Consider the following 13,095-nt stretch of genomic DNA (forward strand, 5'->3'; position numbering starts at 1 on the left):
TATGCTCTGTCTGACTGACTGAAACAGATTTGAAGTTTTGAGTAAATTATTTTTGCATAACTCATAAGCATTAATGGAATCAATTCAATAAAAATTAAGTCAACAAGATACTCCATCAGCACAATTCCAAGTATTTCAGTTTGATAAAAATTGCAATGACCTAATCTCATGAGTCTCTTTACTTTAAGAAGCTATTAAAGAGCTTAAAGCTGTTTAGCTTTAAGAAGCAAAAAAAAAAAAAAAAAAAAAAAAAATCACCTCTTTAATAAATGGAATATTACTCAGTCATTAGAAATGATAAATACCCACCATTTGCTTCGACGTGGATGGACCTGGAGGGTATTATGCTGAGTGAAATAAGTCAATCGGAGAAGGACAAACATTATATGGTCTCATTCATTTGGGGAATATAAATAATAGTGAAAGGGAATATAAGGGAAGGGAGAAGAAATGTGTGGGAAATATCAGAAAGGGAGACAGAACATAAAGACTCCTAACTCTGGGAAACGAACTAGGGGTGGGGGAAGGGGAGATGGGCAGGGGGTGGGGGGACTGGGTGATGGGCACTGAGTGGGGCACTTAACGGGATGAGCACTGGGTGTTGGCAAATTGAACACCAATAAAAAAATATATTTACAAAAAATAAAATAAATAAATCTTTTTTTTAAGTTTCACATTAATAAATATAATTAAAATTAGGAAAAAAATTATTTATTTATTCATGAGAGACACAGAGAGAGAGGCAGAGACACAGGCAGAGGGAGAACCATGCTTTTTTGGGGGAGCCCGATGTGGGACTCGATCGCAGGACCCCAGGATCACCTGAGCCAGAGGCAGACACTTACCCACTGAGCCACCCAGGGGCCCAAAACCTTTTTTTTTTGTACAAAGAGGGCTCCCTCTTTTGAATTTTCTCTCTCTGCTCTATATCCCTACTTAATAACATCAAAGAATATTAATAGTAATAAGAAGAAGCATGTCTATAATATTTTACATACATTTTACTCCTGTCATTTATGCATCATGTTATTTAACATACATTTACTGAGTGGCCGATATATACATTCAGTGATAGGATGTTAAAATGGACAGAAGACCACCTTCCTTGTGTGCACTGCCATACTTAATTTTCACTTTGCAACAACTTTGTGAAGTGCTGGTATTACTACCCTCTTCTACAGGAAAATAAATTTGACTCGATCTCTGACTTGGATCTTACTGCCTTAACTGCAAATCCAATTGTTACTTTTATCCAATAAAAGGGAACAGCTTACTTCTCCTTTTAGTAATCTAAAATGACCTTTACTGACGTTCCCCCGATGCACCAAACTTATTTTTTGCACCTTACATCTGAATCACATCTTGTATTAATTTCTGTACCATATCTGCCTCACAGAGTCCAGCCTCACTTTGCCTGGTTTATTACTATATTCCCAGAGCTATGAGCTCCCAGCACATAGTAGACATATAATAAATCCTTTATACAGATAAACATGAATACATTTTTTTTATTAGAGAAAAAAGGATGACACCGCTAAATGAAAAGATATAGAGCCCTTCGGCTTTATTTTAGGAACTGTCTTTGACTTAAAGATGCCTCTCTGCTCTTCAGCATGTGCATTTAACTAGTTTGCCTAGGATGTGGCAGTAAGAGATACGAGGTAACTTGTAGGTTATATGACATTTCACATAGTCTTTAAAAAAAATTTTTTTAAAAAATTAAAGAATATTTTTAGAGCAGTTTTAGGTTCATGGAAAACTGGAGCAGGACAAGAGTCCCATATACCCCTCTCCCCCACATGCTTAGCCTCCCCCGTTGTCCATACCCCACCCCCAGAGTGGGACATTTACTACAGTCGCTAAAACTGCATTAACGCGTCATAATCAGCCAAAGACCACGGTTGACATTGGGGTTCACACTCGGCGTTGTCCATTCTGTATGTTAGAACAAGTGTTTGCTGACACGTACGCGTCATCGCAGTGTCGCCTGGGGCGGGCGTCCTGCCCTGATGACCCTCTGCACCTTGCTCTTCATCCCTCCCTCTCTCTGTCTTCGGCAACCACTGATGTTTTCGCCGTCTCTCTAGTCTTGCCTTTTCCAGAACGCCATGGAGTGGGAAGTCTACAGCCTGTGCAGCTCTCAGACTGGACCCTTTCACTTGGCAGCACAGTTATCTTTGAAGCTGAAAAATAAAATAAAATAAAATAAAATAAAATAATAAAATAAAATAAAATAAATAAAATAAAATAAAATAATAAAATAAAATAATAAAATAAAAATAAAATAAAATAAAAACCTTAAGATGATTTGAAAACACACCACTGAAACCGTGGATGCTGTGAAGTTAGGAGGCCACAGGAAGAACAGGCATCCTCAGGCCTCCCCGTCCCTAGAAGCCTTCCTGGGACCGTGAGAGTCCAGAGGAAGGTCCAGGTGGAGATTGGAGCGACGTGTGCAATGTCTGTGATACACTTGGCTGTTGTTTAATTCCTTTGTTGTTGTTGTTGTTGTTGTTGTTTAATTCCTGTGAGCAAACAGCTCTGTCCCACCTGGTCCCTATCCCGTGGGCAGGTGGGCTGCAGGCCGGGTGCACCTGCCTCTGGGCCGGGGCCGGGGCCGGGCGCTGCCTCCGTGCCTGGGAGTGGTGGGCGAGGGGAGGCTACCCGGGTCGGGGAGCTCCGCAGTGTGTATCTAGGACACTCAGCAAATGTAGGTTAAATAACATGATGCATAAAAGGAGGACGGAGGGAGGTGCTGTGGGAAACCAGGTGGGATGCCTTGCTCTTTGGCTACCACTGACCCGTCCAGCATTTGTGAAATGGGGAGAAAAAACACTTCTCTCTCAGTTTTTGTGAGCATGAAATGTGTGAATATATACAAAGCGTGCAGAAGGGTGCTTAGTTCCTGCTTAGCTTACATTAGTAGTATTATTTATTTAAATATTACTTTATTAGCTATTATTTTCTTAAACAGCAGTTTTCTCTACCAAACGTGATAGGAGCTGGAAGACAATCTACCACCTGGTAAGAGCCCTCCCGTTACTGATTTAGAGAATATTTGTATTTCTGAAGAAGATGTGGACTAGACGTAGGGTTGACTTTCTTGTTAAGGAAGCGATGAGCCTGGCCTGGGTCTTCTCCACAGTGAAGGCCGTGCCTGGATAGCACTGAGGTCTGACTCTTTGGGGTTCCTGAGACTCGGGATCAGAGATGATTTGCATAGGAAAATTTACATAGCAATTACTCTTCTGACAGATTTTGAGTTAAGCTAGGTGTGTTAAAATATATATGTTATTAATATACTTTTTATCACTGAGGACACTTCGGGAACATTCTTCTCCTGTTAACTACCATTTTAAAATAAAAAAAACAATTCCGTAACAGAAAAACCAGAATATTTATTAATTCAGCAGCACTTGGTAAATTTCTACTCACATGCGGAATGTCTCCTCAACCGCAGTGCATGGTGTATTTTCTGTTAGCTTCTTGGTGTATTTTCTGTTAGCTTCTTTTAAGAGGGATTGGTTTTATTGCTGTAAATATGTGACTTGCTGGGTAAAACTATTTCTCATTTGTCTGAAATGAAAAAAGTATTAAAACCTCCTTTTTCCCCTCTGTAATAGGTAGAGTCAACCACAAGAGCTGTTGTGAGGAATGATTTTAACTCTGAAATAAATTACAGTTACATACCCGGGCTGTCCGGATTTCCCCTAATTCAGGGAGATAAAGCTAAAACTTCTAAGTAAAACACGGCATGAGGGCAGCCCCCGTGGCTCAGCGGTTTAGCGCCGCCTGCAGCCCAGGGCCTGATCCTGGAGACCCGGGATGGAGTCCCACGTCGGGCTCCCTGCGTGGAGCCTGCTTCTCCCTCTGCCTGTGTCTCTGCCTCTCTCTCTCTCATGAATAAATAAATAAAATATTAAAAAAAAAAACATGGCATGAGACTATCAACATCTAGACTGTCGTTTCCCAATCTCCCATTAATGATCGCCTAAAAAGGATACAGACACACAAAAACAAACACCACTGCCAAACACTAAAGAAAAAGATCTTCACTGTTTAAAGATTTGGTAGGAAAAGATTAGGAAACACGAGCATGAAACACAGACCCTTGGCCTCAGGAACTGAAACCAGCCGGATGGCCACCCAGATTCGGTGGGGAGCTGGGCTAGCCTAGCCCCATCGTTGGTCCTCTCCTTTGGGCTGCGGGGCCACACAGACAAGGACCCTAAGCACCCACTGCCCTTAACAAGAGCAATCTTCTGAGCAAGGCAGTCATGACTGCTCCTGCTGCCTCCCTCCACCTGTGCCCCCCCCCCCCTCTAATTCCAAACAGAAATACCCAGTAAGAGGGCACGGCAATAATTGGTTGCATTCAGAACAGCAAAATTTGGATAAAAGGTCTCCTGCAGGTGGAAGTAGATACTGACAGCACTTGAAACCCATGCATCCTCTAGTCTTTCACGTCACATAGTACGGCAAAATAAGTCAATTTTTTAAGCATAGACCAGGCCTCAGTGATCAAGAAGATTCCATCTGTATGAGCCATATTCCATGAAATCTTGAGAGACACCAGAAGTTAACTTAGAGCCTGTATGCAACACACTGCATTCTGAGTTAAGCTTGACTTACTGCTAAGGTTGAGAACAGATTTTTCCTATGAATCAGCAGTTTTTCTCCTAGGTACACAGAGATGGAAATGTATGCACCTGTGTATTGCAAACTATACGCATTAATGTTTATTATAGGTTTATTTTCAATAGTCAAGACTGGAAACAGCCCAAATAGCCATTGTTAGTAGAAGGCATAAATAAGTCTCATTGTACTTATATAGTAATAGAACATTGAAGAAAAATGAACTACAAATACATGAAAATTAGAGATGGATTTCACACCCGTAATATAACAGGGAAGAAGCCAGACACAAAAGTTTCTTCACTGTATATTTGCATTTACACAAAGGTGCTAAACAGACAGAACTAAAATATAGTGTGGGAAATAAAACTAAGGAAAAGCAAAAAAATAAAAATAAAATAAAAATAAAAATAAGAATAAAATAAATAATAAAACTAAGGAAAAGAAAGGCAGTAGTTCCATGAACAATAAGATTATGATTACCTTGTGGGGAGCGGATGTGGAGGGCAGCTGAGAAAGGTGATATAAGGGGGCTTCTGAAGGAGTTGGGGGGTTCTGTTGCTTGACCTAGGCAGTAGTTACACAGGTGTTGGTCTTACAATAAGTCATTGTTTTTTTGTTTTTTGGGTTTTTTTGCAATAAGTCATTGTTATGCATTTGTTTATTGCATGGTTTATTTTGTTGCAAATCATATTTCACAAGTATTTGTAAAGGATACCTGCTTTCCTTTGCTCTGATTCTGTATCCACACCAACATCCTTTGGGGTTTCTACCTGGTTTTGTCCTAAGGAAGATGATTTTCTAAAAAAAAAAAAAAAAAAAAGCAAAAGGAGTCATTTGGATAACTAGCAAACAAGACAAATCCCAAAGCAAATTAATACATTGCATGAGTATTTTACCTTTTTTTTTTTTTTTTTTTTTTTTTTTGCGTGAGAATAGCTGACTTTTTTTTCGATCCCAAAAGCTCAGACGACACTGAGGTGCTCTGTGTGCATTATCTCATCGGTCATAACAATAATCTTACAATGTCGACGAATACAGTTATCCTCACTTAACAGCTGTGAGACCTGAAGCTGAGCAGTGAGATGGGGTGACATGTCTGAGGACACAGTTGGTTGCAACCCCCAGTCTGTCTGGTACAGACCTCGGGGCCGCAGCCGGCGCACCGACCTGCATCGTACCAACTCAGAAGGGTGTCCCCACGTAATCGGTCAGCAGTCACTCCCAGAGCAGTGCCCTGACCTGATACTGTGCCCGCCTGGCAGGTAAAGTCACCAAGGAGACAGGACCCTTGGCGGCTACTGGCACCTGCTAATCAGTCTTCCTCTGGCACACCTTGGCATTCTTCAGCTCTGTAGCTCGGGCCTCTAAGCCTGGGATTATTAGACAGCAGAGTAACTAAATATCTACATGCACAGGTAGGCTGAAATCCCTGAAAAGTCTTCTGTGTCCTCTTATTTTCATCACTCAAGTTTCACATAGTATTTAGCATACACGTGGTGTTCAATAAGTGCTTGTTAGATTGAAAAGAGAACGGAATACTGGAAAAAATACGCATGTCACAAACAAGCAGTTACTACCATAATTTTATTTGAAAAAATACTCTAAAAAATGTGTTTTTATGCAAGGAGGCAGACTTCTATTGCTATTTTGCAAATAGGCTACAGTCTTTGCAAAGGATTCTTTCTCAGCATGAGCCGTAGCGTGCATCCTGCCAAGATATTCTTTAGGAAGTTTTTTTAGCCAGTTTTTCTGAAAGTACCAGAGATTTATGGATTGTAGTGCGTTAAATAATTAAGTTGTTTTCAAACCTGTTAAAGGATAAGGTGCCTGATGGATGATCGGCATGCCAGCTTCTCTGAACAAAACTAGTTTTACTCTGTCTTCTGGGAGGGATAAACACAAAAATCGTCTCTAAATTAAATGCATCCTGTATTGTAATTGAAAAGCATTTCACTATTCCAGATAATTTAAGAGATGAGGCTTGATTTCATTTTCAAACAACTATTATTATATCAAAGAATTAAAGGAGTCGTTCCTTTGATGTCTAGATACAATGATACGTGTAACGCATTTCCTGCCCGTTCCCCTTTTTAAAGGTTTGAACACGGTTAACCAACACCTTGGTCAACGGTTGCCATATGTGTATTCAAATAAAATATAATACTCCTAACCTTAAAACTGTACAGAACTTATACAATGTTGTTGTTGTTGTTGTTGTTGTTAAGATTTTATTTATTTTTTTAGAGAGGGAGACAGAGAGAGAGAGCACAGGGGCAGGGGCAGATGGAGAGGGAGACGCAGAATCTCAAGCCTGATGGTGGGCTTGATCTCGAGACCCTGAGATCATGACCTGAGCCAAAATGAAGTCAGATGCTTGACCGACTGAGCCACCCAGGCGCCCCTATTCAACAATTTTTAAACGTAATTCGGAAGAGATTTCCTAATTTTTCTGTGCTTCTCTATTAGCATTTTGATTACTATCTCTCATTTTGTCTGGTAAAACTCATCGTCAATAATTTAGAATTCATAGAATAATCAAATAGTAAATTAGAATTCTAGTTAATATGGTTTGATTGTGAACACATTTGCTCAGAAACAAAAAAAAGTCAATTTTTTGGATAGTCAGGCTGCTGTTTCTCTGGGAGAGTTGACCATTTGCTTTGCTTAGACTTAGAACAATGGGTCACAGTAACTGTCCGGGTTCCACTTTCGGTGCATGCTGCTTTTAAAATATGAAAAGCATGCAAAATCAACTAAACACTATCTAATTTTCTTGTATTTTTCCTACCAATCAATCATTTACTTCTAGGTCTTTGCACTGAAGGACTTTTGCTTTCACCTGGGGTTAAATACATTATTAGTACCATACGACTTAGCTCCCTCTCATTAATGGACTGGACTGGGTGATATACTTTAAGCAAAAGAAAATGCAAAGGAAGAATCGTCCATGGGTTTATTTTAGTCTAATCCTTGTATAAATTAGTATGGAAACGTCTGGAGGCAGTGGGTCATGGCACACCATGGCTATTGCAGTTCTGCTGCAATTAATTATCTTAACCTGTTATAATTTTGCCTTAAATATTGGAGGGGAGAGGATGAGAGGATGAGAAATGATAACACGATTTCTTCTTGGCCTTATATTCCTGAGGTCACAGGATTATGGATATTGCCTTCCCTTTGTTTCTTCCTCCCGCAAGGAAGGATGCTTACTATGTGTCTGATTCTGGGTTAGATGTCTGGAACACTCTGAGACAAAATAGTAAGAAAAAAAAAACAAACAAACAAACCTTACCTTGGTCCAGTTGTTATTCTGGTAGGATAAGACAGACAGTAAACAAAAGATAGCAAATTGTTTAGTTATGGAACATGTTAGGAGTTAGTAAGTGCTAAGGGAAATAGACTGGGCTTAGAAGAGGCGGAGCTTGAAGGGTCTCAGGAGACGAGTTACATGATGTCATTTATAATGTGGAGGATCACGCAGGTGCCTCAGCTCTCATGCCAGGTAAGTCTTGCAAGGCAGGGATTTGGTGGAAAATTGGCCCGTGCATATTTAGAAAAAAAAAAAAATAGCTCAGGTGGATGAACAGAGCAAGGTGAGGACCTCAAAGCAATCTCAATGAGCAAGTGATTAGCCTTGATAAGTAAGCTGCTGTGGTCAGCTCGCAGTTTTACATCCCGTGAGCAAGTATTTCTTGGAGCAAGCAGCTCGGGAATTATTGTTTGGTTTAGTGTTGTTGAACACAGGTTTAGAAAATAGTATCTATTCTGAGTAGTATTCAAAATCGGAAACTGTGGTGGTTTCAGTACTTATGTAAAGCCGTAGTAGTGCCCGTATTTCTGAAATGGGAGTTGTAAGTATTAAATAAGATCAAACATGTAAGGCACGTGTGTCTGAACCTGATGTTGAACAAATACTCATCGTATGCTACCTGATAATTATTTTTATAGGACGTCACTGTATAAAACAGACGTAGTTTGATGCCAGCCTCACAGAACGAGGTTCTGGTATCAGACGGCCTAATTTCAAATTCTGGAACACCCCTTGATGGCTTGTCTCCTGTTACAGATCGCAAAGTTTTCTTTAATTATCTTTACATATCTCATAACTGGAATAACTGGAATGTCAAAAAACACTTTTTTTTTTTTTTTTGCTGTCGAATTGCCAGTATCCAAACCAAGTGACTGAACCCAAAAATGTGTGAGCTTGTTTAACCTACGCTATTAACGATCATTGCTTCATTTGCAGAATGACATGAATTACATAGCATCCAGTGGACTTCTATTCAAAGATGGCAAAAAGCGGATTGACTACATCCTGGTTTATAGAAAGTCAAATATACAATATGACAAAAGAAACACATTTGAAAAGAACCTCCGAGCAGAAGGCCTGATGTTGGAAAAGGAGGTAGGTGCTGCCCTAACACTAGCTACGTGACATGACGTGCTCGAAGGGCTATCGTCTATGGCTTCTGTTTTAGCATGGGAAGCGTGTATAGCTCACGTCTTTATAAAACGTGTAGTCATTTCCTAAATTTCCACATTTTCCTAAATGTGAAAGAAATATGTACAGACAGTCCCACTTAACTGTGTATTTCTTTCTTATATATTTCCGTAAATTTAAATTTTTTTCAAAGAGCATAACTATTTTTACGATTTTAAAAATTGAAGAAGTGATTATGCCTACATAAAGCACAAAACCTGCGAAAAGAAAAATGCTGAAAGAAAAGGCTGCCAAGCCGTCAATGTCTGGTTTCAATATTGGACTGTGAAGGAGTTCCTTCTCAATCCTTTTTTTTTTTAAATACTTTCATCACTTTTTTCAGACCTTATTTTTTGTTAAGGGCCATTTTAGGACCACAGCAAAACTGAGAGGAAGGCACAGAGATTTCCAATGCTGCTCCTGCCTCCCCACATTATCCCCTATTATCAACTCCTCTGGTGGTACATTTGTTACAACCGATGAACCTACATGGACTCAGTATCATCGTCCAGAGTCCGGTAGCGTTCACTCTTGACGTTGTACATGACGTGGGTTTGGGCAAATGTATAAGAATTTATCTACCCGGATAAATGTATCTACCCGATAGTAGGCAAAGTATTTTCATTGCTCTAAAAATCCTCTGTGTCTTCCCTGTACACGTCTCCGTGAACCTCAACTCCTGCCAACGTGACCCTTGTACTGTCTCCATAGTTTTTCTGGAATGTCGTGTAGTGGAATCGTACAGTTTGTAGACTTTTCAGGCTTGGCGTCTTTCACTGAGTGGTATGCACTTAAGGATCCTCCATGTCTTTTCATGGTTTTATAGGTCATTTCATTTTAGTGCTGAACACTGTGCCATTATCTAGATGCACTGCAGTTTGTTTATTCATTCCCCTGCTGAAGGACATCTTGGTGGCCTCCAAGTTTTGACAGTTATGAATAAAGCTGCTTTAAACATCTGTGTGCAAGTTTTTGTGTGGACGTACATGTTCAGTTTATTTAGGTTAATACCATGGAGTGGTATTGCTGGATCCTATGGTAAGACTATGTTCATTTTTGTAAGAAACCTTCAAAATGTCCTCCCAAATGGCTATACCATTTTGCCTTTCCACAGCAATGAATGGAGAGATCCCATTGCTCCCATTCCTCACCAGCACTTGCTGCTTCCAGTATTCCAGATATTGACCATAGTAGGTGTATAGTGGTAGCTCTTTTTTTTTTTTAATTTCCATTTTCTTGGTATATGATGTACAGCATCTTTTTGTATGCTTCTCTGCCATCTATATATCGTGTTTGGTGAGGTATCTGTTAAGGCCTTTGAGTTGTTTGCTCTCTTATTGTAGAGTTTTAAGATTCTTTATATATTTTGAAATAACAGTTCTTTACCGGATGCGTCTTTTGCAAATATTTTCTTTCAGCCTGTTGCTTGTTTTCTCTCTCTCTTTTTTTTTTTTTGATATTGTCTTCCACAGAGCAGAACTTTTTGATTTTAAACAAGTCCAGGTTATCAATTTTTTTCCATGGGCTATACTCTTGGTGTTATATTTTGAAAACCATCCCTGTACCCAAGGTCATACAAGTTTTCTCTTATTTTATGTTTTAAGAGTTACACAGTTTTGCATTTTACATTTAGGTCATGATCCATTTTTTGCTCATTTTCTTAAAGGATATAAGGTCTGTGTTTAGATTTATTTAGTTTGTGCATGTGAATGTCCAGTTGTTCCAGCACAAGGTGTTTACAGAGACATTTTTTTCTCCATCATTTGACCTTTAATCCTTTGCGAAAGATCCGTTGACTCTCGTAAGTCAAGTTGATATTTATGTGGGTCTATTTCTAGGCTCACCATTCTGTTTCCTGTATCTACTTGTCTATTTCTTCACTAACACCACTACTGTAGCTTCATAGTAAGTCTGAAAGTCAGGTAGTGTCAGTCCCATTTGTTCTTCACCTTCAATATTGTGATGGCTCTTCTGGGTATTTTTCTTCTCTGTAATCTTTATCACAAAATGACCTGTTGAAATTTTGATTGGCATCACAATTTTGATTTGCATCGAAATTTTGATTGGCATTGTACGTCTATAGATCAAGTTGAGAAGAACTGACATCTTGACAATATTGAGTCATCCTATCCATGAACATGAATTCTCTCTCCATTTATTTAGTTCTTCTTTGAGCTCATTAATAGAAATTTGTAGTTGTCCTTATATGCATCTTGTACATGTTTTCTTAGATTTATACCTAAGTAACTAGGTCTTTGTGGTGCTATTGTAAATGATATTGTGTTTTTAATTACAAATTCTACTCTCCATTGCTAAAAGAAAGCAATTAATTTCTGTATATTATCCTTTATCCTAAAAACGCTGCTTTCTGGTTTCTTAAGGTAGAATTTAGGTTATTGATTTTAAATCTTTCTTCACTTTTAATACATGAAATCAATGCTATAAATTTACCCCTAAGCACAGCTTTCACTGTACTTAAAGTTTAAATAGTTTAAATCTGACAAATTGTATTTTCATTTTCACATAGTAGAAAAAATTTTTTTTCCCTCTGGAGATTTCATCTTTGCCCCGTGTGACATGTGGAAGTGTGTTATTGAATCTACATCTATTTTGAAATTTTCCAGTTATCCTTCTGTTACAGATTTCCAGTTTAATTCCACTGTGGTCTGAGAGCAGACATTGTAAAATTATTTCTATTCTTTTAAATTGGCTAAGATGTGGTTTATGGCCCAGGATATAATCTATCTTGTGAATGGTCCATATGAGTTTGAGAAAAATGTGTATCGTGCTGTAAATGAAGTAATTTTTAGATGTCAGTTATATCTATTTGATCAATGGTGTTGTTGAGTTCAACTATTTCCTTACCAGTTTTCTGCCTATTGGATCTGTCTATTTCTGAGAAAAGAATGTTGAAGTCTCCAACTGTGATAGTGTATTCATTTGTTTCTCCTTACAGTTCTATCAGTTTTTGCCCCACATAGTTTGACATTCTTATTAGATGCACACACATTAAAGATTGTTATGCCTTCTTGGAGAATTGGCTTCTTTATCATTCTGTGATGCCCTTCTTTATTCCTGGCTTTTCTTTTCTTGAATGCTTTTTTTTTTAAGTGTTCTTTAAAGGATGTTATTTTTTCTAGTGGCAATAAAACTACCAATGCTCAGTAGAAAAAAATGGAATATAGAATGGAGATAAAAGCATTTTTTGTAGTCCTTTGATAAAAAAAAAGTCTTGCTACTACTATATTTAAACCTCCAAGATCTTAGAAAAACACATATTAAACACATATTTATCACATTACAGAAAGAAAAAATCTTAATGTGAAAAATTAAAAATATAAAAATGTGCAAAATAATAAGTAAAGTTTATATCTGCTATCTCCCAAATCATATCATTTTCTTTATTTATACCTCTGTTAATGCCTTGATTTTATCCTGCTGGGTGCCCTTCAGGATATTTTCTATGTATATAAATATGTACACATTTTTTGAGAAATTAGTCATGTTATGCATACTGTTCTACTACTCAAATCTGTCATTTAACAATATATTATGAATATCTTAAATTACCATTATATTTAGATCCAGCTCATCTTTTTTACTAGATGAAAAGTTGAGAAAAGATGAGAGTTAGCCATTCCCTTATTCAGAGAAAAATGTTAAATTAAGTATTTTGAGAGGCTCCTAAATTACTACAAGTGGGATTCAACTACTTTTCTAAAAACTGAGATGGACAAGGTGAAAAAATGATTTTTTTGTTTAAATATCTAGTTTGCTAATAAATGTTATCAGTGGAATAGAGTGCTCATTGGTACTTAGATATGTTATTGGAGCCCCCCTTCTTTTTCCCCACAGGATGGCTCCTGTGATTAGTCTTCTAAGAAACACTATTAGGGAATACTGAACTGTAATGTGAGGTGGCCCTAGAAAACTGATGTGTTTATATTTATTAATACTTTTAAATATATATAAAATGA

At 38.1% G+C, this 13,095-nt stretch overlaps 1 protein-coding gene across 6 annotated transcripts in view; it reads left to right on the plus strand.

The window, feature by feature from the left end:
- The window catches only part of ANO3 (anoctamin 3), a 372,280-nt gene that overhangs the window by 249,795 nt on the left and 109,390 nt on the right, over nt 1-13,095 (plus strand). For all 6 annotated transcript variants that reach the window (XM_025459798.3, XM_025459799.3, XM_025459797.3 and 3 more), the window contains one exon: nt 8,885-9,043. In XM_025459798.3, coding sequence (XP_025315583.3) covers nt 8,885-9,043 — 159 coding nt within the window. The remainder of the gene's footprint in view (nt 1-8,884; nt 9,044-13,095) is intronic.

This window comes from Canis lupus, chromosome 21 (genome assembly GCF_003254725.2).
Source record: "Canis lupus dingo isolate Sandy chromosome 21, ASM325472v2, whole genome shotgun sequence".
Classification (NCBI taxonomy): domain Eukaryota; kingdom Metazoa; phylum Chordata; class Mammalia; order Carnivora; family Canidae; genus Canis; species Canis lupus.